Raw genomic sequence first — 25,292 nt, 5'->3', positions numbered from 1 at the left:
TCGCAAACCTTCATTCATTGTTCAAACTGATCGAAAGTATCACAGACAGCACCGGACCAGTTAAAGGACCTTAAGATCTAAAAATACAGGATCAGATTTAGAGGGATTTGTTTCATCATCATCGTCGGCCAGACCGTCGGATCATTGCTATCTGCAAAAGTGCGCCAAAAAGATTCTCCCCCTTCCGCGCCAAGTAGTCAAAGAAAACACATGCTCGTCTTCAAAAAAAAGGCAACTGTGGTGCGAATTATTGAGAGTCAATACTACTTATAAATAACTTTTGTTGAATTGTGTATTTAATTGATGTTTTTAACTTTGAAGCCGATTATTTAGCAGTCTCTTTTATAGTTGTTAAGAAAAAAACAATCGGCAAATTTATAACGCAATTTGAAATAGGTTGTATTTACTGTTATGTCCAGTGTCCATAGGCATCACGTGAGTCGTTGGATCTAGAAGAGTAGATGAAGCTATCAAGAGTCAAAAAAGTCAAAAGAAAGTCTGATTCTAGCAGAAAACTATGAAACGAAGCGCGTTTAGTGAGCAATCTTTCGACTCAAATGTTGACAACTTGCAAATCTGTGGAGGGTCAGGGGGAGACTCCGTACTGCCAATATACCTTCCCAGTTCACAGTCTATTCTATTGCTCTATTTCGTCAATTATCAAATTTATGAAAATAGTAAAACTTTTAATTTTACGATCTGATCGGTACTACATGTACAGACAGGTCGTAAAAATAAAATACACTTCATTTAAGTTGACTTTCAAAGTGATGATTTAAAATCGTATTTTACATGATTAATTTAAATTAAATAACGGTTCGGAATGTAGATTCTACGAAGAAGAACCGGCAAGAAACTCAGTAGTTGTCATTAATCAAATTGATATTTAATGACGATTAATGGCGATATCGACTGTAATTATTTAAATAAATACGTTTTTAGCTTAAGTGTCTGTTTTATAACATAAAAAGTGTATAAATTATGGTCGTATAAGGTTTTATGAAGCATACATTTTAAAGTATACTGTTATTTATAGTTATAATAATAATGTATATAGCTGAATCAACCTCAACTAACTATTAATATGTTAACATACTACAAATAACAGTTACCGCACAAAATTCGCGGTTTACAAGTAGTTTTAAAATATTTACAAGGTTATACATAATTATATTATAGGTAGGCATGATTCGAGTTCATTGGGATCGTACGATAAGTCATTGTATAATACAGCAAAAAAAGCGCTATCAAAAGCGCCGATCTCTATTATACGTCGAAATACCAAAATATAAAGCAAGGACAAGATCGCTTGTTGTCTATACATAGCGTGTTTCGGTTGTTCTGTCACCCGCGCCGCGTGAATGAGCCATGTAACATCGCGTGTTCGTATACGTATGTTTTGCCTACACATTCAAATAAAAATGGTGCGCAGTTGCCTTAGAATTGTTTAAAAGGAAATATAAATTCAACTTTTCCGTATAATGTGACGTAATTGAAGCACTGATTGGATTTTATTGATAGTTAAACGAATTCTGTTGCTTATCGGCTGATGGTACGAAGTGACATTCGCCGTTTTTATTGTTGGCGGGAAGACGTTTTTGAATACGGATTTTTTTTTATGCGGCTATGAGTGTTGTGTTGTGGTACGGTTTTATTTTTTGATGTTGACAATTGCTTTTTTAGTTGGAGTTGTTTTTTTTTGTTACATTTTAAAGTTCTTGTTAAAAATCGAGGATAACAAAGGCGAATCGGAACGTAAGTAATTTTTTTTTAATATGTCTTTCGAAATAGTGACGTGATAAATAATTCGATAAATTATTATCCGTATTAAATCTAATAAAATTATCATTCGTATTATTTCTAAAATATTAATTTGGTTAATATTTTACAACGTAAACTAATACCTAAGAATCGTATAGATCGCTGACTTTATTGAACTTTTTGACGACAATAGTAGACCATTAGCATTCAATAATGAATAAATTAATTTATAATAAACGTCGAATAATAAGTATATGTAACATACGATTGAAAAAAAAAAGCGTTTTAACCAAATACTAGATCTCATTTTATATAATTATGGCTGTAGCCGTTTAAGCCATTGCATAAATTCTGCAAGAAGTATGCGAAAGAAAGTAAAAATACTGCCATATTTACATTCTAACATTTTAATCGATATTTTATCATTATTATATTTCGTAAAATTTTTAAATTTAATATGTTGCTATTTTTCTTTATCTCAGCCTTGATACTTATCAAAATAAAAAATGTTTGTCTAAGAATTAAATTTAAGCAATTTTTTGTTCAAGGTAAATTAATATTATAGTATTTATAATTCTATTCAAATGTGTCAAATTAGATATGTATTTAAAAAAAAAAAATCTAAATCAATGAATCTCACGCAGTTCGCTAAATTGCGATATACTAAAATACGAAATGTTTTAAAAGAACCCTTTATTTTCAAGATTAAAAAGTCTGATAGTGGCAAAGATATTATTTTCCATTTATCATGTACCTTGTCCTTTGTTTGCTAAAAGAAAAAAAAAACATGCAATTGATATTTTAACGAGTTTTGTAAGCACTAATATAGTAAGATAGTTTTGTCTATATTATGGTTAAATAATGTTGTTTTTTGTGGATTATACAACATCTTCGTAGTGGAATTAATATATATAAAGACGGAGAGGGTACCTGGTTTTTTAGTGGGTATTTCGGTGTACCGGCGAGTCCCACATACCCCCACTTCACGTGGGGGAAACGCGTAATGCATTTTCAAGAGAGAGAAAAAATTAGAGATGCGGTAATAAATAAAATTGCCATGGTATTTTTCAATAAAAAAACTCATCTTTTTTACCGAGTTTAATGTTTCCATTCCCAAGACCTAACCCCTCCCACCACCAGAACGAACAGGGCCGAACTGTAAGTTTAGGGGGCCCTGGGCTAATACTTCCTTGGGGACATCTAAGACATATCTGCACGTAGACTTGCATTAAATTAATTGAAGGGGTTTTTGATTAATTGCAGAACTCGCAGGGTTGCAAAGCATACGTTCTGTTTAATATAATAAAGTTATGGATTCTTTCGCATTATCGTCTATTTTTGACTTTGACTTGAATCCATGGGGCCCTGGGCTGCAGCCCAAAAAGCCATATGATAGATCCGGTCCGGAGGACGAAGTCTCGTGCTGCATCTAGTTTTGAATAATGTCACGCGTCTGTCGCTGTCTTTAGGTGTTGGGCATAAAATTCGGTTCAGTGGTTTGAAGGTGAAAGAACAACAGACAGACAGAGTTGCTTTCGTATATGTAAAATTAGTAAAGATAACGTTCGTTAAGATAGGATTATTGTAGACTTCATTTTTATGGGGAGAAAGTTAGAGAGAAAGAAAATCTTTGTATGAATTGTATCCATATGAAGTCGGGACGGGCGGTTAGCTCACAGTACAAACATGTCAACTAATTTACTCTTGGTTTTGTGGTATCGAAATTACAATCGTCGAACTAACTGCGGGGAAAATATTTCCATACATAATGTATACAATATGACCTCGTCCACTAATAATAAAATTCGGGAATACTGGTATCGTGATGCGCGCAGCTAGCTCTTCAAATGTTATAAAATCATTTCAACAAAATCTCGACAATTTGTCTTCAAATAATCTGTTGTGGATTAATTAAATAAAACAAAGCAATAAATTTACCAAGCGAGATATAATATGTTATTTCCAGTAAAAACCAGTTAAAACACAAAGGTTTTTAAGTTTAATGGATATTTCATATAAATTATCATAAATCTTTAACTATTCAAACTGAAGTAGACAAATATATACGTACATACTATAGGGACATAAAGTAAAATATGTCTTATTATTTTTTAATCCAGTCACCTTTTTGTCCTCGCATCAGCTTAACAAACACTTTGTAAGCCACCTTTAATTAGGTCTTAAAAACCTACAATCTTTACAAATATTAATCCATTAGTCAACCTTCTTGCTGACCAACAAAGGTTCGGCCACAGCATCCCTTATATAAAATTTTTAACTTGCTTTCGTTCCACTGCCTTGATGTGGCTTATATAGCCTATAATATGGCCCAGTGGTTAGAACGCGTACATCTTAACCGATGATTGCGGATTCAAGCCCAGGCAAGCACCACTGAATTTTCATGTGCTTAATTAGCGTTTATAATTCATCTCGTGCTCAGCGGTGAAGAAAACATCGTGAGGAAACCTGCATGAGTCTAACTTTAACGAAATTCTGCCACATGTGAATCCACCTACTCGCATTGGAGCAATATGGTGAATATACGTATATGCTCTTAACTTACTCTTTCTTCTAACCTTCTCAAGGGAGAGGAAACCTTAGCCCAGCAGTATAGATTTACAGGCTGTACATGTTGTATGGGAAAATAAACGGAAATTGTGTTTTACAGCCGTTGGTGTTCTGGCCTTCAAGCAATTACGCCTTTTCAGGTCAAGTAGACATACCATTTCCAGGATGTTATATAACATGTTCGCAATAAAATCTTAATCCGGGTTATTTTTTAAAGTTTGTCACCCAGTAGGAGATATATTACATTTTATTGTCTGTATCGACCGTAATAACTTTCAAATATATAGAAATTTCTTATTTACATTTATATATAAAATTCTATTGTACGTTATAAATAACGCGTGCATATTACGTCCTCTATTTCACTTCCTACTGATACAGCGCGTCCTGATTCACCTTCAACTGTCACTTTGACACTTGACACCTGACCCTAGATAACGGTAGATAAGTATTAATTAGACGCTGTTTATCGATATCGTCTTTCGCCATCACTAGAGACTAATTCGAGACGTTCCGATTCGTAATGACATTGTTTGTTATTTTCTTGTTGTAATATGTGTGTGCGTGTTATGGGGTTATTCCTTAACTGAAACTATTTTAAATATGTAGTACAAATAAATTAACAGTTCAGTAACATTTTTTCCATTGTTTATCAACATTTTTTTTATTTTCTAGTAACTATTGACGAAAATTAGTGTTACAATAAAAAAAAAAACAAACATTCCAAAATTAAATAATTATTGTGGTCTTATTGCGAGCACGCTGGGCTAGTAACACGAGTAACTAAATGGTCGATATAGTTATGTCCTGACCGATTTTGGTCGCAGCAGGCAATCCCAAGGGAGACCAGACTACGCAGAACATATTATACTGCACATGTATGTGCACAAACCCAGTGCGCTCTGTATTCAATCATTTTTATAACCTGAAGGAACGACAAATCCGACTCGACCGGAGAGCGAAGATCTATTAGAACATCTTTCATACTCCGGGCTGTTCAGAGAATTAGGTACGTTTATTATTTCATAAGAATGTTACAACATTCACTTATAGGAACTTACCGGTTAGCTTATAATAATAATTTAACATATATGTCGGCGCGCGCCAAATGCGGTGCCATCTTATTGATTTATCCCGAATTAAATTGTAAGGTTTCGATTTTATTGGACGAGGATGAGTCGAGCTTGCTCTTGTGGAACGTTTGACGGGCAGCGCCGTTAGATGGTTGATATTGCTAAGGTAATGATTAACAGCCGATAATGGCTGTGTATGTGTGTACGTCTATAATATTTGGAATCCCAGTTAATTATTCGATTTAACAATTAAAAATTGTACGAACGCGTGTAAAACATAAAGAGCCGAGATGGTCTAGTGGTTAGAACGCGTGCATCTTAACCAATGATTTCGGGTTCAAACCCTGGCAAGCACCACTGAAATTTCATATGCTTAATTTGTGTTTTTAATTCATCTCGTGCTCATCGGTGAAGGAAAACATCGTGAGGAAACCTGCGTGTGTCTAATTTCAACGAAATTCTGCCACATTTGTATTCCACCAACCCGCATTGGAGCAGCGTAGGGGAATATGCTCCAAACCTTCTCCTCAAAGGGAGAGGAGGACTTAGCCCAGCAGTGGGAAAATTTACAGGCTGCTAATGTGTTAAACATTACTACATTATAACTTAACGATACCAACTTTTATTTCTGGAATTAACTACAACATTCCCGCGCCCTCGTGATGAGTGAAATAAATCCTATGATAACGGCGCTCCTTCATATATATTAAGCGTACAGACAAATCAATTTCGACACACATAGTTCAGTTTATTTTATAAGATGGTAGCAACAATAACATATTTTTATAAAGTGGGTAGTTTTATTTTACATTGAAGCACTAGCATAACAAACTAAGTACCAACGTAATGAGAGAAAACGTAAAGATTCGTTTATTTTTTATGATATCGGTAGGTGGACTAGCAAATGGGCCACCTAAGTGTTCACCGCCATGGCGTTGTTCGAATATTAACCATTCCTTACATCACCAATGCGCCACCGACCTTGTGGACTAAGATGTTACGTCCCTTGTGCCTGCAGTTACACTGGCTTACTCACCCTTCAAACCGGAACACAACAATACTGAGTACTGCTTTTTGGCGGTAGAATATCTGATGAATGAGTGGTACCTACCCAGACGGGCTTGCGCAAAGCCCTACCACCAAGTAAGTCGTCACAGAATTAGGCTGAAAATCCCCATTTTATCAGCTCGGCCTGGAGTTTATCTATCTACTAGACCAACAACGTATCACTATACGTATTTAAACCAACATTCAAATAAACAGGTTCCGATGAAACCAGTTTTTATTTTTTTTTAATTACTTGAAGAATTAATCTTTAATTTAAACTAAATGAGATGTACTCTGTCGTACGCCAGAGTTTTATATTTTACAAAGCACTGGATGATATGATGATGATGATAATATTAAGTATAGCGCATGAGCAAACCGGCCAAAGAATTTCGGTTCCTAGATACTGACTATCAGATTAACCATTCCTAACGTCACTAATGCACCATTGAACTTAGGAAGTAAGATGTCCCTTGTGCCTGTAGTTCACTGTCTCACTCACACTTCAAAACATAACGCAACAATACTAAGAATTGCTTTATTCCGGTAAAATATCTGATGAGTGGTACCTAACTAAATGGACTTGCATAAAACCTTACCACCAAGTTAACTATTATGTCCACTATTAACTTTGGAAGACCCATCAGGACTGATCCAACAAAGCTGTTGAAAAAACTCGGTCTCTTAAATATGGTGAAGCGATACTTTACCAATGAACAGCGTTACCTTTTATTTTGAAGCTCTGGTCAATTCATGTATGTAGTACTGCAGGGTCTTTTGGGATGCCTCGGTCAAAATCAGCCTCAAGAACTTAACGTAATACGCGCTAGAAGACTCTAATTCCGCAGTTTGTAAAACTAAGTGAAACCTTTAACTTGTGTCATTAATGAAAAGCGTTATTCTGTAAGAAGGAATTCGAAACTCACCTCAGGACACGAGCGTGATATATCAAGAAACGATAAGTGATATAGACTATATTAATTACTAGCCGAGATAGCCCAGTGGTTAGAATGCGTGCATCTTAACCGATGATTTCGGGTTCAAACCCAGGCAGGCACCACTGAATTTTCATGTGCTTAATTTGTGTTTATAATTCATCTCGTGCTCGGTGGTGAAGGAAAACATCGTGAGGAAATCTGCACGTGTCTAATGTGAAATATGCTCCAAACCTTCTCCCCAAAGGGAGAGGAGGCCTTTCGCCCAGCAGTGGGAAAATTTACAGGCTGCTAATGCTAAAAAATTACTAGCTGTGCTCGCGAATTTATCCGCAGTTATTTCAGTTTGTAAATGTAAGAATCCTATTGTTACGGAAATAAAATAAAATGTTATTGCTGGATAATCGGTTCAACTGATTCAGATTCTATCTTTTACAAACAAACGAATCTTTATTCATTATATTATTATCTACGACTCGGTCCGCACGGGCCGCGCTAAAATACTTCTTATTGTTGTACTAAAACATCTCTCCTTATAATAGTAAATAATTGTTTTCAATAATTCATAAACTTAAATACCATTTAAAATCCTACTATATATTCAATAACATTGGACTTTCATACAAACTACGAGCGCTTGTTTTAACCCCCAAAAGGGATTAGATTTCTAAAGACGCCTCCACACCATCTAAAGCGCATACATTTTAAATTTCTAGTTTCTTATTTCAAAAACATAGGACTCTCATACTTACTTCCAATCCCCGTTGAACTCCCTTAGGGGTAGAGTTTTGAAAATACAGATGTCTACACCCTATAAGGAACCTTCAAAGTTTGTATGTGTTTAAGTTTCTGAGATTTCGTGATTAATCGCTTTTATATATACATATATTGCTTAATATATACGATACACGCGTCAAACTGGCGTATCACCAAAATAATAATGATAAATAAGTCTTGTTACTCAATAAAATACTATATAGCCGAATTATAAGTTTGATTCTTTGAATTCCAAGTTTCATGCCGGTTCTTCTCGATAAAATCTACTATCCTAACCGGTGCGGTGCTTTAAGTTCAATATACTAATAACACTGACAGCTCTGTCTTAACACAAGTTCCCGGTTGCAGTGTTATGGCGAATAAAAAAATATTTTTAGTGACCTTTAGGGTCTTAAAATATACTATCACGACTCAAAAGTGCTCTTATAAGCCTACTTGAATTTATACTTTAATAATATAAATGCAAAAGTAACTGTTACATAATCACGCTTAAAATGCTAAGCCGATTTGGATGAAATTGAGTTTGAAGATAATTTGTGTTCCGGAGAAGGACATAGTTAGTTTTTATCACGGAAATTATCCCTTGAAGGTGTGAAACGGGGGTTGGAATTTTTATATGCACAATCAATCATTTCTTAAGGAAAAAAATATTAAACTCATTACGTATAATAACATTTTTCGTTAACGTACATTATAGATAGATAGATAGATATATAAAGTCTTTATTTGGATCACACCACATGAGTAAAAATAAGATGATAAAAAAGAAATGACAAAAGTAACACAGAATTTAAGTTAATTTATGACGCAGAAAAAAAAAAAAAAAAAAAAATTAACCAACTTACAAAAATATTTTGCATCTAATTTTATTTAATCTAATTATATTTGTACAATTTTGATGTATTAGGTTATGTAGAGGATGATTTAAATTAAAGCACAGCCGTGGGTTCAGCTAGTAGAGAATATTTTGATTTTGTTTAGCACGTGTGTCGGTGTACAGGTCACCCTTTGAAGATCAATACAAATTTAATATTAATTTCAAATAATTACAAAGTGTTAAATGTTTTTAAACTAAAAATATCATCGTAGGAAAGTTAGTACCGCGTCTAAACGAATCTTGCCTCTATATTCATATTAAGCAACAGCTCTATGAGGTAATAATTATTTAATGTTATTAATATTGTCTATAATAAACCTGTTAACATTTATATAACGCCGCGAGCGATTCTACGTTTGATAAAAAAGAGTATCTACTGAGTTTACAGTTTGATTTAATTCATCTCCTAAGGTGACGATTCAATACTTATAAAAAGCCTGTTTGAATAAAGTTTTCATTGTAAAAAAATTGATTTGATAACTTTTAAGAATATACAAACATACAAGACTCTGTTCTAATTTAATCAAGTATCATTTATCATGTACCTAAACGGGTTTTGTTTATTCGAATAATAAATTATAATTCCGTGGTCACGCTAGTCAGATACGGTATGGAAATAGGGTATCTGGTCTATGGTGTAAAACTTATAGATTGAGTAAATATTTAAAAAAAAAACTGTCTTTTTTCCGCATTGAAAAGGTAAAATTCTCGGCTTTTCTTTAATATAATATGTATGTATTATATGTGTATGAAAATTTTGAGTTACTCTGTTTATTGATGAGAACTGCATTCAAATCCGTTTTTTTTTTTAGCATTAGCATCCTGTAAATTTTCCCACTGCTGGGCTAAAGGCCTCCTCTCCCTTTGAGGAGAAGGTTTTGGAGCATATTCCAACACGCTGCTCCAATGCGGGTTGGCGGAATACACATGTGGCAGAATTTCGTTGAAATTAGACACATGCAGGTTTCCTCACGATGTTTTCCTTCAAAGCCGAGCACGAGATGAATTATAAACACAAATTAAGCACATGAAATTTCACCCGAAATCATCGGTTAAGATGCACGTGTTCTAAGCACTGGGCCATCTCGGCTCTTACTGGGCCATCGCGGCTCTTCAAATCCGTTGCGTAGCTTAAAAGATCTAAGCGTGCAGACGACGGGAGCAAATTTTTTTTTACTATGTTTTTTTTATGTATGTATGTTATGATTGTATATATATACCTATATCGCATATTGCATCAATTTGATGGTTTTTCTCCTCTTATGGTTGGAACAGAGTATATATTCTCTCACTCTCAAAATCCGATGGGACAGAGAAACCGACACGACGAAAAGAGCTCAAGAGATGGTCCCAAATTAGACCAAATTAGACCAACTGCTCTAAGAGTTTTGCTAGTCAAGGGAGTGTACACACTTCCAACTTCCGGATTCCCCAGGCTTTTACTGAGAATTTCTCGACAGAAAATAACCCAGTTACTTTGTTATATGAACATAAACTATGAATCCTTATAATCTAGTCACTTGACCAAAACGCTTATATTAGCCATCATAATTCTTACGACGATCTGTCAAACGGATGAATGACTAGACTCATGAATAAATTGCCTTTTTTCAACGTCAGGGCTTTTTCGCTTTTAATGTGAGCTACTCTCACCATAAAGATAATATTACCATTTGGTACCATCGTGGCGTTCAGAAATTTGACGCAATGAATTAAATCGATTCGTTGGTTTAGATACTCCAACGTTGTAGGAGTACACGGGTGTAATATCTCTCTCTTTCACCCTAAAGAGAGTTCATTTACTATTGGACTAAAGCACGGGAGGGGCAGCGTTTTAAGCAGCTGAGTTTCTTGCCGGATCTTCTCGGTATAGTTTACATTCTGAACCGGTGAAAATACAGTTTGTGAAAATGACGTTTCCAAAGTGCTCGTAAAAACCTACTTGAATAAAGTATATTATGAATTGATTTGATTTATAAGTTCGATCCGCGCCTAGAACGGATGTTTCGCGGGTTTTAGTGTGTAAAAATGTACAACCCAAAGCCCGAAAGCCAATACTCTGTAACCTAAGTAATTAAAAAAATATAAGGCAAGATGTTCAAGGGGTTTATCGGTGAAACAGCGATATTAATTCGAATTCTTCCATTGAAAATGCAAATTTATACAGCTGGTTTTTCATTATAATGAAATAATATTAAAGAAAAAACATACTTCAAATAATAATCTGATAAAATAAACTATGAACCAAATTCGAGGCCATAGAAAATTACAACCCGTCGTATTTAGTTTTGGTATGTTTTCTTCAAATTGAAACGTAACCAAACGGGAGGCGTACCCAAACAAAAAATAATTTGCCAAATCGGTTCAAAAAATATCGAAATTCCGAGGACATTTTTTGTGGAAACAGTCATTTAACAATAAATAACACCTAATTGATTTTCGATGTCGGTTAATAGGTATCGTCTAAAACTCTAAAGGAATTTCCAATAATAAAAGGAACGCCATTGAATTTCATTATGGAATTCCTTAACGCAGATGCCATCCGTGCTGTAATCGGGTCATAGCGATCTTACATGCGTATCTACAGTTGTCGTGATATTATTTGACCTGAAATGATCTGCATATCTTGAATAACGAAATATCCTAACCTGGAATAACCCTCTGTTTTAATGTCAATACTAATATTATTAATGTCATCATAGCCAATAGACAATTGCGCTGTAAGAAATATTAACCATTCCATAAATCACCAATGCGCCACCTACCTTGGGAACTAAGATGTTATGTCCTTTGTGCCTGTTGTTACACTGGCTCACTCAATCTTCATACTGGAACTCAACGAAATTGGGTACTGTTGTTTGGTGGTAGAATATCTGAGGAGTGGGTGATACTTACCCAGACGGGCTTGCACAAAGCCCTACCACCAAATAAATATTGTAAGAAATAGTCGAAGTTGGATCCGGAATCGGGTTTGGAGATCTGGAGGCCCTGGGCAACACAGAAGTGGCCCCCTAATTATTATTTTACAAATTAATTTGAACAATTTCATTTCTATCAGTAAAACTTGTCAATAATTTATTTACTCTTGGTATTAGTGTATTTTAAAACAGTTATTAGTAATATTACATTAAAATTCTTAACTCGTTGGAACCTCTATTGTTTGAGACCCCCCCCCCTCCTCTTATGGAGGTTCCAGGGCGGTTGGATCACAATAGAATCATAACCGTTTCAAGTTAGAAGATTTGGTCCTATGTTTTGCTTTTGTAATAATTTTCTTGTAAAGCGCAATTTTTCCAATACATATATAATTATTTTAATAAGTCATTATTAATTAGAGTCGAATGAAACATGGTCGTCCAGGTACCGAATAAATAAAGGCGACAACATTGTTATTCATTACGAATATTTCAACTGAATTAGTTTATATTTACATGTACGCACATTTACCGATGAATACATTAATTATGTTAAAAAAAAAATCGAGGATCCCGTCTCCATGTAGTCCAGTAATTCTTACAAAGTCACAATAATTTCACATCACATTTGGATATATCCAAAAACCCGCATTGGAGCAGTGTGGTGGAATATGCTTCATACCTTCTCCTCAAAAGGCCTTAGCCCACAATTGGAGATTTAAAGGCTGTTAATGTAAAGCAGGCTTTTACAAGCACTATTCAGTCGTAATTTTACAGAACTGTATTGAACGTTAATTAAAAAAAAATACTGAGAAGAAAATCAACAATTAGCTTTAACCTTTTTTATTATCTATATTATAATCTTGTGTTGAATAATATGCCTCAACGATTGATATTTCTTAACAAACGAAATTTTAATTTAAAAATCGGCAAAGTTGAAAATATCTGCGGATAGACAAAATAAGATGGAATCCAAATTTTCTACTAAAAAATAACGCCTCTGTAAATAATATAGCAATTTGTTCTTTTTACAAAATGTCTCAATAAATAGTCAGGTCCGAGGATTGTATTATTACGCACTATATTACATAATTTTAATTTCTCTGAAAGAAGAACGATTAACATTTTTTGTTTTCTGTTTATAGAAAATATGGAGCAGGCTGAGCAGGAGCAGGTGCGCTGCTCTTCCAGTGAGAGCGATAACTTTGAAAAAATAGATTCCGAAGAAGCGAAACAAGAATCCAACGTAAGTATTGTAACTAACCTACTACATGCAACGTAAATAACAATTGAAGAAAAAATTCCCACTGAGATTGTTTCGTAGATTCTTCGTCCGTGGCGTCCCTTTCCGAACCGGTGGCAGATTTTTGACAACCAATAAGCAAGTGTAATGCTTCATGTCATGAATATTTTTACTTTGATATCGATTCTAAAAAAGATAAATATTTATTTTGGAACGAAGTTATTTTGCGCGGCTTACAGTAGACGTATATTGTACTGGCAGAAGTCGTCACGTTAAAAAAAAGCGGACCCCTCCAGGCATCTTTTCCTCCTTTTCCTCTTTCTATTGTATAAGATTTTGTATAAAATTATTGGAACCTATTTTTCTTTGTTTTTTAATTCACACGTGATTTTTAATATCAATGTTGTCATTGTCATTTATTTAATTGTCAAACGACGTTCATTTATTTTACTGTTTTTTTTTTGTATATAATATCGTATCGTTCCAAGAATGGTATTGAAGAGTGAGAGTGTGAGATTGATCTTAGAACGCCATATATTATTAGGGGTATTTAATGCGTTGACGTCACAAGTATATTGTTTGTGATTGGGAGATTTTCGATAATGCAGAGAATTTTCAACTTTCTAACCCTGGGGAAACTTGGCTCGAGTAGTGTATAGCCAGCTTTGCATAACCACCTCCCCTTTGCGTGGGGTTTTGGACCTTTTTCCATCACAGCGCTCTACAGCAAGTTTGTCAAAGTCAAAGTCAAAGTCAAAAATCTTTATTCAATATAGAAGTGTTTGCACTTGCTTATTGATTGTCAAAAATCTACCACCGGTTCGGAATTTAGCACCTCGGACCTGAGAAGAACCGGCGAAAGAAACTCAGCGGGATATATTTTTTTTCATTTCAATTTCAATATTTAGGGTACAATTTATTCTGACATCTATTATACCTATGAGTATATCATTATATATTATCTATGAGTTTCTTGCCGGCTCTTCTCGGTAGAATCTACATTCCGAACCGGTGGTATCTTTACTTTAAATAGTTTGTTAAATGACGATTCAAAAGAGCTCGTAAAAGCCTACTTGAATAAAGTATATTTTGATTTGATTTGATTATAAATAATCCCAATTCTTTGTCAAACGTAGTAATTGTCTATGGGATTAGAAAATTATTTATAATAAGATCCAAAAATTTGACAGAATGCCAGAGTTGTACCTACATTGTTCTTGTAATGTCCAATACAGCTTCGAGTAATTAATACATAATTAGCATTAGATGCTGTTATAACCATTATACTATTACCTTCCTAAGGTTTTTTCTTGTAACCAAAACGAAATAATGAAGTAAAAACATAAATGAGTTAAACCGTTACGTTTCAGACAATTTATTATTAAAATCAAATCAAATTCCCTTATCCAAGAGCCGAGATGGCCCAGTGGTTAGAACGCGTGCATCTTAACCGATTATTTTGGGTTCAAATCCAGGCAGGCACCACTGAATTTTCATGTGCTTAATTTGTGTTTATAATTCATTTCGTGCTCGGCGGTGAAGGAAAACATCGTGAGGAAACCTGCATGTGTCTAATTTCAACGAAATTCTGCCTTATGTGTATTCCGCCAACCCGCATACATATACATATACCCGCGTGGTGGAATATGCTCCAAAAACCTTCTCCTCAAAGGGAGAGGAGGCCTTTAGCCCAGCAGTGGGAAAATTTATAGGCTGCTAATGCTAATGCTATCCAATACAGAAGCATTACACTTACTTATTGATTGTCAAATTAAACACTAACACCGGTTTGGAAAAGAAAATACCATGAACTGAGGAGAACCGACGAGAGAAACTCAGCGAGATTTTTGTTCTTTTTTTTACTCCCTTCTAACTCAACTCTATTTTACGCTTCCATCTTAACTGATAACAAAATCATGATATGATTCATAAAAATTAAATTTTCAGGGAAACTCAAATTTCGTGGTCGGCGATGAAGCGTCAGACGGTGACCAACATGACGAGGGACCATCGCACGAAGGCGGCGACGTCTTCCCAAACGCACCCCCTCCAAATCTACGCCCTAAGCTGACAGTGGCCCAGCAGCTAGCACTCGCTGAAAAGCGAAGCAAACTCAGGTGAGTTGAATAACACGAGATTCATTCAACTCTTATAGCACTTTTAATTGGTTCTCTTACAAAATAAATTGAATGTAAACGAACGATTTGGAGCGATAGTGATTTCTACCGTCGGCCATCATGGAATTCAATATTCCAATCGAAGACGTAAACATAAAGAATATAATACGTACATATATCGTGCGATTTGCTATTAACTCAGCTATATTGTACACAACAGACAGTTCTTGATTAATATATAATTATTTAAAATACACTATTTCTCTTAACTATTTATGTCCACTTTAATTTTAATTCCAAAATTCCGATAGCAACTTGGTCGAAATTTAAAACGACATTGTTTTTTTTTCTGGCTTTTATTTGTGCCAAAAAGGCACAGATTATTTCGCCAATGTCACGTGCGATAAAACGCCATTGTTTCATTATCCCCCGATAAATACCATTTTATTCAAAATATCGACCAATGATAGCACGCCAATTTTACGTCTAAGTTGTTTTTGCACGAATCACGATGCAAAGCAACAGTGTGCTGTACGACCGAAAACGTACGCCTCATTTCGGCTACTGTTTTTATTATTATACTCATGTTAGCCCACGGAATCTATTTTATTCTTTAAATAATTTGTTTCGGCATTGTAGTCCAAAAACTCATACTATACTTGTATTGTATATCTATGACTCGTATACAATTACGCAAATACATTAATGAGCTTTGAAGCCACGTTAATTTAAATGTTAATTACCAGAACATTGATAAATCAGACGTAATAGGTACTTATAACCATGTATGAGATTATCATAATTATATACTTTAATTGGTTAAGAGTACATAGTAGAATCTACAAGACCTTTGATAGGCTTACTTGTAACTTATTTTATAAAATTACTTAAATTTAAATCCTGTAAAGACACCACACAGCTCTACCAGGCTGGTGGGTAAACAAGAGAGGGTTATGATTATATACTTTATACCTCTGACGAAATAAATTTCGATTCGATTTCGATTCGCATTTAAAGTGTTCGTTCCAAAAAAAATAGATTTTAAATAAATTGAAATCAAAGTATTATTCATTGATTATGTATATGTTCAGACCGTCAAAGCTGATAACGCATGGAAAAATATAGTGGCCAATAGTTGGTCACTAAGTTCACGCACACTAGTAAAGGTTTTGTTTAACTTCTTATGTAGTACGACACTTAATTCTAAATTTAAATTATATATAAAAAAATACTATATTTTTTATCTGCAAAAGAATAATTAATATATTATTAATTCGATTAATAATGTACATGTATTCATAGTTCATTATAGAAATAATTAAATAATACAATAAATGTTTTATAATATCTATAATATAAAACATATATTTTAAATTAATATATTCCATCGTCGACGTTGCTGAATAACTTAATCTTTTGGTTAGTTAAATTATAACTCGACTTTAAAGATAGATTAATGTCAAGAGGTTTTAATGAAATAACACTATAATACTGTCACGATAAATGTACACTAAACATATAAAAGAATGTTACTTTATACTTGTACTTCTTAATCGTTCGGCTAATACTGCGATTAGCTCATGACAGAAATGGCGGGAAAAGGAAAACTGTCAAAACTATGCCAGTTCGTGTCCGACGTCCGCCATTGACGCGCGATTAAATATACGGTTTAAAAAATTTTTATTCGTTAATTTAAAATACGTTAAATAAACAAAGTGGTAAGCGTTGAGGATAACCTTCTATTAAATTTGGATGATTCGTGTTTATTCGAATTGTAATTTACATTTGTTAGTTTTTTTTTTTTGTTATTCGTAATGTAATCAAGGTATAAATTTAAGTGATGTACAGTGATAGTCGATAAGCAATGTCGATATGACGTTTATTTATGAATCAAAGGTTTTGGTCTGTATATATACTATATATATTTTGCAAAATATCGTGCGATGAATTTGATAATCAATGATAAGAGTACTAACTGTATCTGCACATATATATTATTGATTAAAGATATGTTATCACGTAAATATAACTATTTGAGTATAAAGTTACTCGTTAAGTCTTAATAAGTTAACAGGTGTCAGTTGTTTTTTTTATCATGGAGTGAGTATTTAATATAATTTTATAATTAACCTCCTTTTTAATGGATTTCATTTTGTTGTCTTTGCCCTTAAAAAAATATCTATGTCAATAATTAATTACAGTTGGATAAGCTACTCTCATGTATTATTGATGTAACCAGTAGGTCGATCTCTAACAAGTTTAAAACGCAGATTATCGTAATACGTACCGTAACTAAATTGTGGTTAACTTTAACTTGTATGACGACGTTATAATAAAATATTCATTGCTTCTGTTACATTTAGTTTAAGGAAACGAACGAAATTTAAATAGATATTTATATATATTTTTTTATCTTAAATATATTTACATAATTAAAATTTTTCAAAGTACGGTTTTTTTTTAATGAATATAATATGTAACTTTTCGGCTTTTAGTATAATGTTCGTGTTCTGTGTATACGATAAGCCCGAGTCTAGTTCGAACCTGCGGCTGTACTTCGCTGAACGGTCCGTTTTACATTTGGTTATGTGGTATAAGCCATCAGTTAAAGACAAATACTAATTTAAAATTATTACAATATTATTAATGATATTAATGTAATATAGTAATTATTTAATATTTGTACAATTAAAGTACTTAACAGACTGTAAATTAATGTCTCAACGTTGGGCCTAAGGGCTCCTCTACTTTTGAGGACTTTAAGGCTTGATTTTAAAGCTTGGGAGCATGGAGCAGAATTTAAACCGACACTTGAGGTTTTCCTACGTTGTTTTCCTTCACGAACAAACGCGAGATGACTCGTTTATTATAATAATACAATTTTTATTATTATTTATTGGTAATCGTTAATTTCATTATTATTTTTTTAATTATTAAGGATTTTCAGCAGTCGTTAAAGTCACAAATTTAGACTTTGAAGTGTTAGACTTTTTAAGACGGCCATTACATGCATTTCAAGGTACATTATATGTTTGTATTTTTATACTAAAATAATTTTATATTCCCATAATACTAGAGATTAAGAACATTTCATTTCGAAAATAAAGACGTAAATATTATTATTAACGATTAATAAATAATTATTTCAATTATCGACAATTTCGATGTTTCAAATCAGCCGGACGACCAGTGACGGCCACAGATTTTTCTACGTCATATCCGGTTATTCATATTCAAAACACTAATAATATAATTAACGTAAATGTTCATATTTATCTATTATGAAATAAAAAAATTACAATCCGTAATTATTTTCATTATTCACACAAACGTATAAGTACATGTATGTGTAGGTCAGCCATCTTGTAATTTGGTCAGACCTTGGTGGCGACTATTGAAGGCCGGAGGCATCTATATGATCCACTCCGCGCGTTGTCACCAGCTTTAAGGCTGGATCCATACTATGAGTTCGATCACGGTTCGTTCGCGGTCCGGTATAAATAATAAAAAAAAAATTATACTATTCTTAACGGTCAAGTTCCGTTCGAATCCGTTCGAAGTCTGAAGAAATTTTGTCTGAGCGAGATCGAACTGATCACCATTTTTCATTGCAGTAAACTTGTATGCACTCACATTCTTGTCCTTGTTTCATGTTTTCTTCTTGTGTTGATAATATTATCTTCTTCATCACGAATAAAATATATAACAAGTAATTTTTCAATCAAAAAATTTCTATGATATTATTCGGCCCAGATAGAAGATTATAATATTTGTATGCGAGTCGTTGACCATGAAAAAAAAGCACACACTTTAAGGTAATCACTTGTATAACTTAATTCTCTGTTTCTTTCAGTTTCTAAACGACATAAGCTATCTTTAAGATATGTCACGGACAAACTTTGTTTTTTTTTTGGGAGCTCAAACCCCTTAGCCTAAATAACCGCCACTGTAATAATTAAATAAAGTATTTCTAACGGACCTCGGACCATAGACTACAAAACCAACAGAGGTAAAAAATAAAAAAAAAATACGGTTGTTTGTACCGTAGCTACTTATTTTTTTTGATTAAAGAATACATATTTAACAATATAAAGTTATCTGTTACCTACGATATTTAAATTAAAAACATTTACATAACAATAAACGTACAAGATAATATATTTTTTGTTCTCTTTACTTACTGACAAGTTAATTAATCATACTTAGACTGTGTGTGCACCTATTCTGTGAATAAATATCCGTCGTAGAACTCGATAAAGAATTTCAGAATGTTATATGCGACGTTAAATATGGTAATGTCCTCAAAAAAGGAAACCTCGTGTTTTTTTTTTCATTTCATTTACTTGGTAGTAGGGCTTCCATCTTGGCAGGCTTGTCACTTGTCATATATTCTTCTGCCAAAGAGCAATTCTTGGTATACAACAACATGACATCCAAGCTTCCTTGGTTGGTGACGCATTGGCGATCTAAGGAATGGTTAATAATTTTTACAGCGCTTATATCAGGTAGCCTATTTGCCCATCCGCAAACTTATATTAAAAAAATATATAGCCACGCCTCTTCGCTTCATCATGCCCTCAGTAAGTCGCGGATTTCAAACGCCCCGTTATAAAGTATTTATTTACTTACGTTATCTTTTTCCTCGTAATACTGAATTTTTGTTTTCTATTTAAACTAAGATAAAAAATTTCCTCATGTCAATTTATCATAGATGTTCTTTTCGATAACATTTTATTATCTATTTATCCATCTAAGCTTTAAACATGATAGCATTTAAATCAAATTCTTGATTCAATATTGAAGAATTCCACTTGACTGACTTGGTGGTAGGGCTTTGTGCAAGCTTGTCTGGGTAGATACCCACTCATTAGATATCCTGCCGTCAAAAAGCAATATTTGGTATTGTTGTGTGGAAGGAACAAGAGACGTGACGTGCTCCCAATGTTGGTGGCGCATTGATGTGTTGACTGGTCAATAGTTTGTTACTATGCCAGTGTCTATGGGTGGTGGTGGCATATGCCTGTTCGCCTACCTATGACTTAAAAAATCAAAAATGCAAACATCCATGTCCGTCTGGATCCTTTGCTTCCCGGCCCAGACATGTCCAAGATTATTTCAAGTAGTCGAATTTGTTTCATAAAGAACTTCCTTTTTAGTCCTACGATATGTTTATAAGTACGCCTATTGTAGAATGATCACTTCTGATCTAACCATTGGACCCTTGAGGTGGCGATTGTGTTTCATCAACATGTATCATATTTATGTGCAATAGGGTCATTAACCTTGTTGAACACAATAGTACCTACACTAAATTTAAGATATATCATTTTACAGGATTAACTGTACTTCATATTAATATTATTTTCCTATGAAGCAAGCAACAACCCCACGATGACCAACCCCTAAAACGCGAGCGAAGCCGCGGGTGACAACTAGTGGTAAATATTAATCGTAAATTGGTTCGGAATTTCTTACAAAAACATTGTATTCATATTCATAGTTTCGATTGTGGTGTGTAAAAAAAGTATATTAATTTTCATTAAAAAAGCCTCAGATTATAAAACAACGGGCAAATGGAGCATTTGGGACATTATAGTCGAGCAGCGACTGAAAACAAAATCAAATTCCCGGAAGTGTTTGTTATTAGCAATTGTTGATACTACTAATATGAAAAGTGACTTTTGACGTATTAACAAAAAGACGTCTCGTTTCTATATCTTTGTATTGTATTAGATTTGGTTGCTTCACTAATCTTCCACGACCCTCTTAAATAAAACCTATATAGAATACTATATATGTTTTATGTTTGTGTTTAATGGTGGCAGAAATACTTACAAGTATTTAATACATTTTATGAAGAGATAAATTACGCAATAGGCTCTTTGATTTTCCGGGTTTAATAAAACAACAATACGTTGTTAATAGTATATTTGAAACAGAGAATATAAGGCTATTTTTTTTTAATTAATTTATTTTTTCGCTTTCAAACCCGTCTGGGTAAGTACCACTCAGTCTTTAGGTATTCTATCGCCAGTCAGCAATACTTAGTATTTTTTGTTCCGGTTGAAAGGGTGAGTGATCTAGTGTAACAGATACAAAGGAAATAAAATATTTGTTCTCATGGTGGCGCAATAGTTAATATTCCTTATCGTGCCAATGTCTATAGACAGTGGTGACAACTTACCATCAGGTGGCCCATCTGCCCTTTCGTCTAAGCATATAATTAAAAAATACTTCAATATTTCTGGCATTTTTATAGTAAGTATTTAGGTTTTAATATTTAACGAGAGCTAAAGTTGATCCGGCGATTATTTATAAATTACATAGATTTATCACAAAGCGAAATGTTTATACTATTATGAGAATAAGGAAAATTTTCTTGTGTTTTTTTGAAGTTATACTTGTTTTAGTTATGAAAAATGAAAAAGACACTTTCACACCTTATCTTATTTTACAATGTATATTTTATTATAAACTAGCTGTTCTCGAGAGGTGAATAAAAAAAAACGTAGCTCATGCCGCGGGATTCAAACTCCATACCAAATACCATTTAAATCGGTTCAACTGTTTAAGTATAAAGAGGTAATAGTCAGAGTTTCACATTTACGATATTAGTATAGAATTAAAAATAAGAAATTACATTTCTCATAATAATACACATACTTCTCGACCTCGAAAAATGTGGTCGAAAAGTGTGTACACCGGTTTTCATGAGTACGCCACTCCGAGGTCCTGGGTTCGATTCCCGGCCAAATCGATGTAGAAAAAGTTCATTAGTTTTCTATGTTGTCTTGGGTCTGGGTGTTTGTGGTACCGTCCTTACTTCTGATTTTCCAAAACACAAGTGCTTTAGCTACTTACATTTTGATCAGAGTAATGTATGTGATATTGTCCAATATTAAAAAATATAAAAAAAAATACATATATTATTTTATCATTAATAAGTAGATTACTATTTTTTTAGTATAATTAATTATTTCCATGAAATAATAAACTATTTTTAATTCCGCCCGAGAACCAGAACTAATCACTCGCAAACATACGTACATACATTTTTTATTTTTAAACAAATAACAAACCACCTGATACCATCACCACCACCATTTTAGCTTAACATCACGTCGTTGTATGAAGCAAAGAAACGATCTGTTTTTTAATATTAAATTAATAAATATGCCGTATCTATCAAATTGCAAATCTGTGGGCACGTTAGATTACAAAATTTAAATCGTAAGCTGACAATGATCTTTATAACAGGAAAACATAGAAAAATAAGACTTGGAAAAAATATTCTTATCGGATCGTTAGTGATAACGGCGCTTATTAAATAACAAAACATAAAAAATTATCTGTCAGTGTGTACGGCCCGGTCCTCTGAAGGAATAGCTATTTGTGCAGTGAGTATCAGTGCAGTGCAGACTCCGTCACACTTTTAAAAGTCCAATGAAACGACATCACGACATGTTTCTACGAGACTTTTTGTGAGTATTTGTGATCAGTGAAACTGTTTTGTTTGGCATTTTTTTATTTATTTTTCACGTGTACAAATGGACGATTCATAACTTAATATTTGATTAAATCAATGCATAGTTTATAATTCAATTCGTTTTTATTAACATTTATTTAGCAGTTTTTTTTAAATATAAATATATAGAGAAACTCTAAAGAGTTAATCAAAGTCTTTCGGTTTTGTCAATAAGACATAAGTTAAGAACCTTTTCTGTTTAGATAATACTTTCTTTAACTATAATTTAAAACTATTTTTTTGCTACCTTTTGTGACAAATTGTTGCTAGTTTTACATTTAATTCTACACTGTAACATGACGGTTTAAAAGTGCTTTTATGAGCCTACTCGAATAAAGAATATTTTGATTTTATATAATAATCTAATTAATATCATGTGTGCGTATGTGCGTTTGATACCTGCTCAACTGCTCCACCGAGTATCAAGAAACTTTGGATTACGGGTTGTTAGGGATACAGAAAAAAGATACCGTGCCCAACTTCTCCTCCCTTGCGCGCACGGGTTGTTAAATAGTATTTTATTATTTGTAATATTACAATGACTTCTAAATAAAAAAATTCTGTTAAATTTTTGATCGTAAATCTATCTTGATATAAATTTTCGCCTCTGTTCCTTTCTATAGTCTATCGAATTAAATTTTGACACTAGACAAATATTATCGATATATTGATGTTACGAATCGTTCAAAATAGGTCACTGATATAATATTGAAATGAATACTTTATTTTAATTTAATTTATTACCAGCTAAACCGCGTGAAATCTATAAAACTTTTGCCATAGTACACAAATTGTCACACCCCCCAATTGACCTCCTCGAGGGAGGAATTAAAAAAGTGTATATTCTTCCCGGGGACTCAAACTTCCTCCATACCAAATTTCATCTAAATCAATAAATTAAGCGTGAAGAGTTACCTACTTTCGCATTTAATATTAATTGTGAGTATTATTTTTCACGTGTAAGTAACTGTTTGTTTTATTTATATTAAAAATAGTTTTTGAGTTATGAGGAGGTCAAAAGTGGCTCCAAATGGTTCGTGTAATATTACACACGGTGCTGCTCGCCAGTTCTGTTACTTGAACTTGGCTGACACGCTAGTCTAGATTTATTTCTAAAATTTTCGTATGTTTATTTATTTATTGAAATAGTTACACCATCAACTAACGTCTTTAAATGTGTACATAACATTGTCTATTTAATGTGGATGTAAGTTCTGACATCGCCGTTTAGAGAATTAAGAGGCGATATACCTATAGCCTATTCCAATAGAAGTAGGAAAAAAGATAAACAAACCTTAGATTTACATATTTCATGCGATTTGTGTACAACTCAGCTATGTTGCACTATTAAGAGTTTATGATTAATATATCTTTATTTATAATCAGAATTGCACTTTACCTTTTATTTAGTTTTACTTCCAAAATTCCGATAACAGTTTCGTCGACGTTCAAAGCGCCATTAATCGTAAATCCATAGTGATTAAACAAGCTCTCGATCAATGACGCGTCAATTTGCTGTCAAATTTTGTTTATTTGGCTTTTTGCCTCTTATGATTGGAATAGATTATAGAAGTTCTTCATTTTTCTGTAATAGAAAATCTATACTAATATTTTAAATGCGAAAATAACTCTATCTGTTTGTTTGTCTGGTACGCTTTAAGGGGTATACCACTAAGTCGAATTTGATGAAATTTGATATGACGCAAGTTCGAACCCCAAGGATATACATATGCTACTTTTTCATACCTTAAATACTACGGCCATCACTCTAACGCAGATGGACTCGCGGGCGTCTCTAAATGAAAATGATAATATACTTTATTCAAGTAGGTTTTTACAAGCACGTTTGAATCATCATTCAACAAACTATTTAAAGTAAAGCTACCACCGGTTCGGAATGTAGATACTACCGAGAAGAACCGGCAAGAAACTCAGTAGTTACTCTTTTTCAACATCTAAAAATACAGTCATGTTAGTTGAATACAAATATATATGTATGTTATGTCTCCTGCCTGGAAATGAAAACTACCTGAATTCAAATAAAGTAAATTCCCGGTAGTGTACCTAGGGTGTTTTTTTGGCTTAAATAGTGTGTGTATGGTAAGTGGTCACCACTGTCCATTGAAATTGGTGCTATTAAAAATAAGTCATTCATTACGTCGCCAATGCGCCACCGAACTTACGAGCGCAACGCGCTTACACATAGCCCTACCACTAATTATAATAAGATGAAGAAGCACCCCCCCCCAATATGCTTTTGGGGGGTTTGGCGTTAAGTCTTAGCCTGAATTCGCTATTAGATGCTTATAATTATCCTGTAAAATATACAAAGTGAACAAGATATATTTATACTATCTATATTATTTAAAACATAATATTGAGGAAACGGTGACATAGCGTACTTAAATACATTAACACAAATACGTACTTATATGCTACATATTTATTTAACTC

The 25,292-nt window shown here is 33.4% G+C and overlaps 1 protein-coding gene across 1 annotated transcript in view; it reads left to right on the top strand.

Moving 5' to 3' along the window:
• Nucleotides 1-1,441: 1,441 nt before the first annotated feature.
• Nucleotides 1,442-25,292, top strand: part of LOC125075027 (acetyl-CoA carboxylase) — an 83,806-nt gene continuing 59,955 nt past the window's right edge. Inside the window, exons 1-3 of the mRNA XM_047686574.1 lie at nucleotides 1,442-1,755; nucleotides 13,099-13,199; nucleotides 15,144-15,313. Coding sequence (XP_047542530.1) covers nucleotides 1,662-1,755; nucleotides 13,099-13,199; nucleotides 15,144-15,313 — 365 coding nt within the window. The 5' untranslated portion in view covers nucleotides 1,442-1,661. The remainder of the gene's footprint in view (nucleotides 1,756-13,098; nucleotides 13,200-15,143; nucleotides 15,314-25,292) is intronic.

The sequence above is a fragment of the Vanessa atalanta genome, chromosome 29, assembly GCF_905147765.1.
Source record: "Vanessa atalanta chromosome 29, ilVanAtal1.2, whole genome shotgun sequence".
NCBI lineage: Eukaryota > Metazoa > Arthropoda > Insecta > Lepidoptera > Nymphalidae > Vanessa > Vanessa atalanta.
This window is presented reverse-complemented; position numbering and strand designations above follow the sequence as displayed.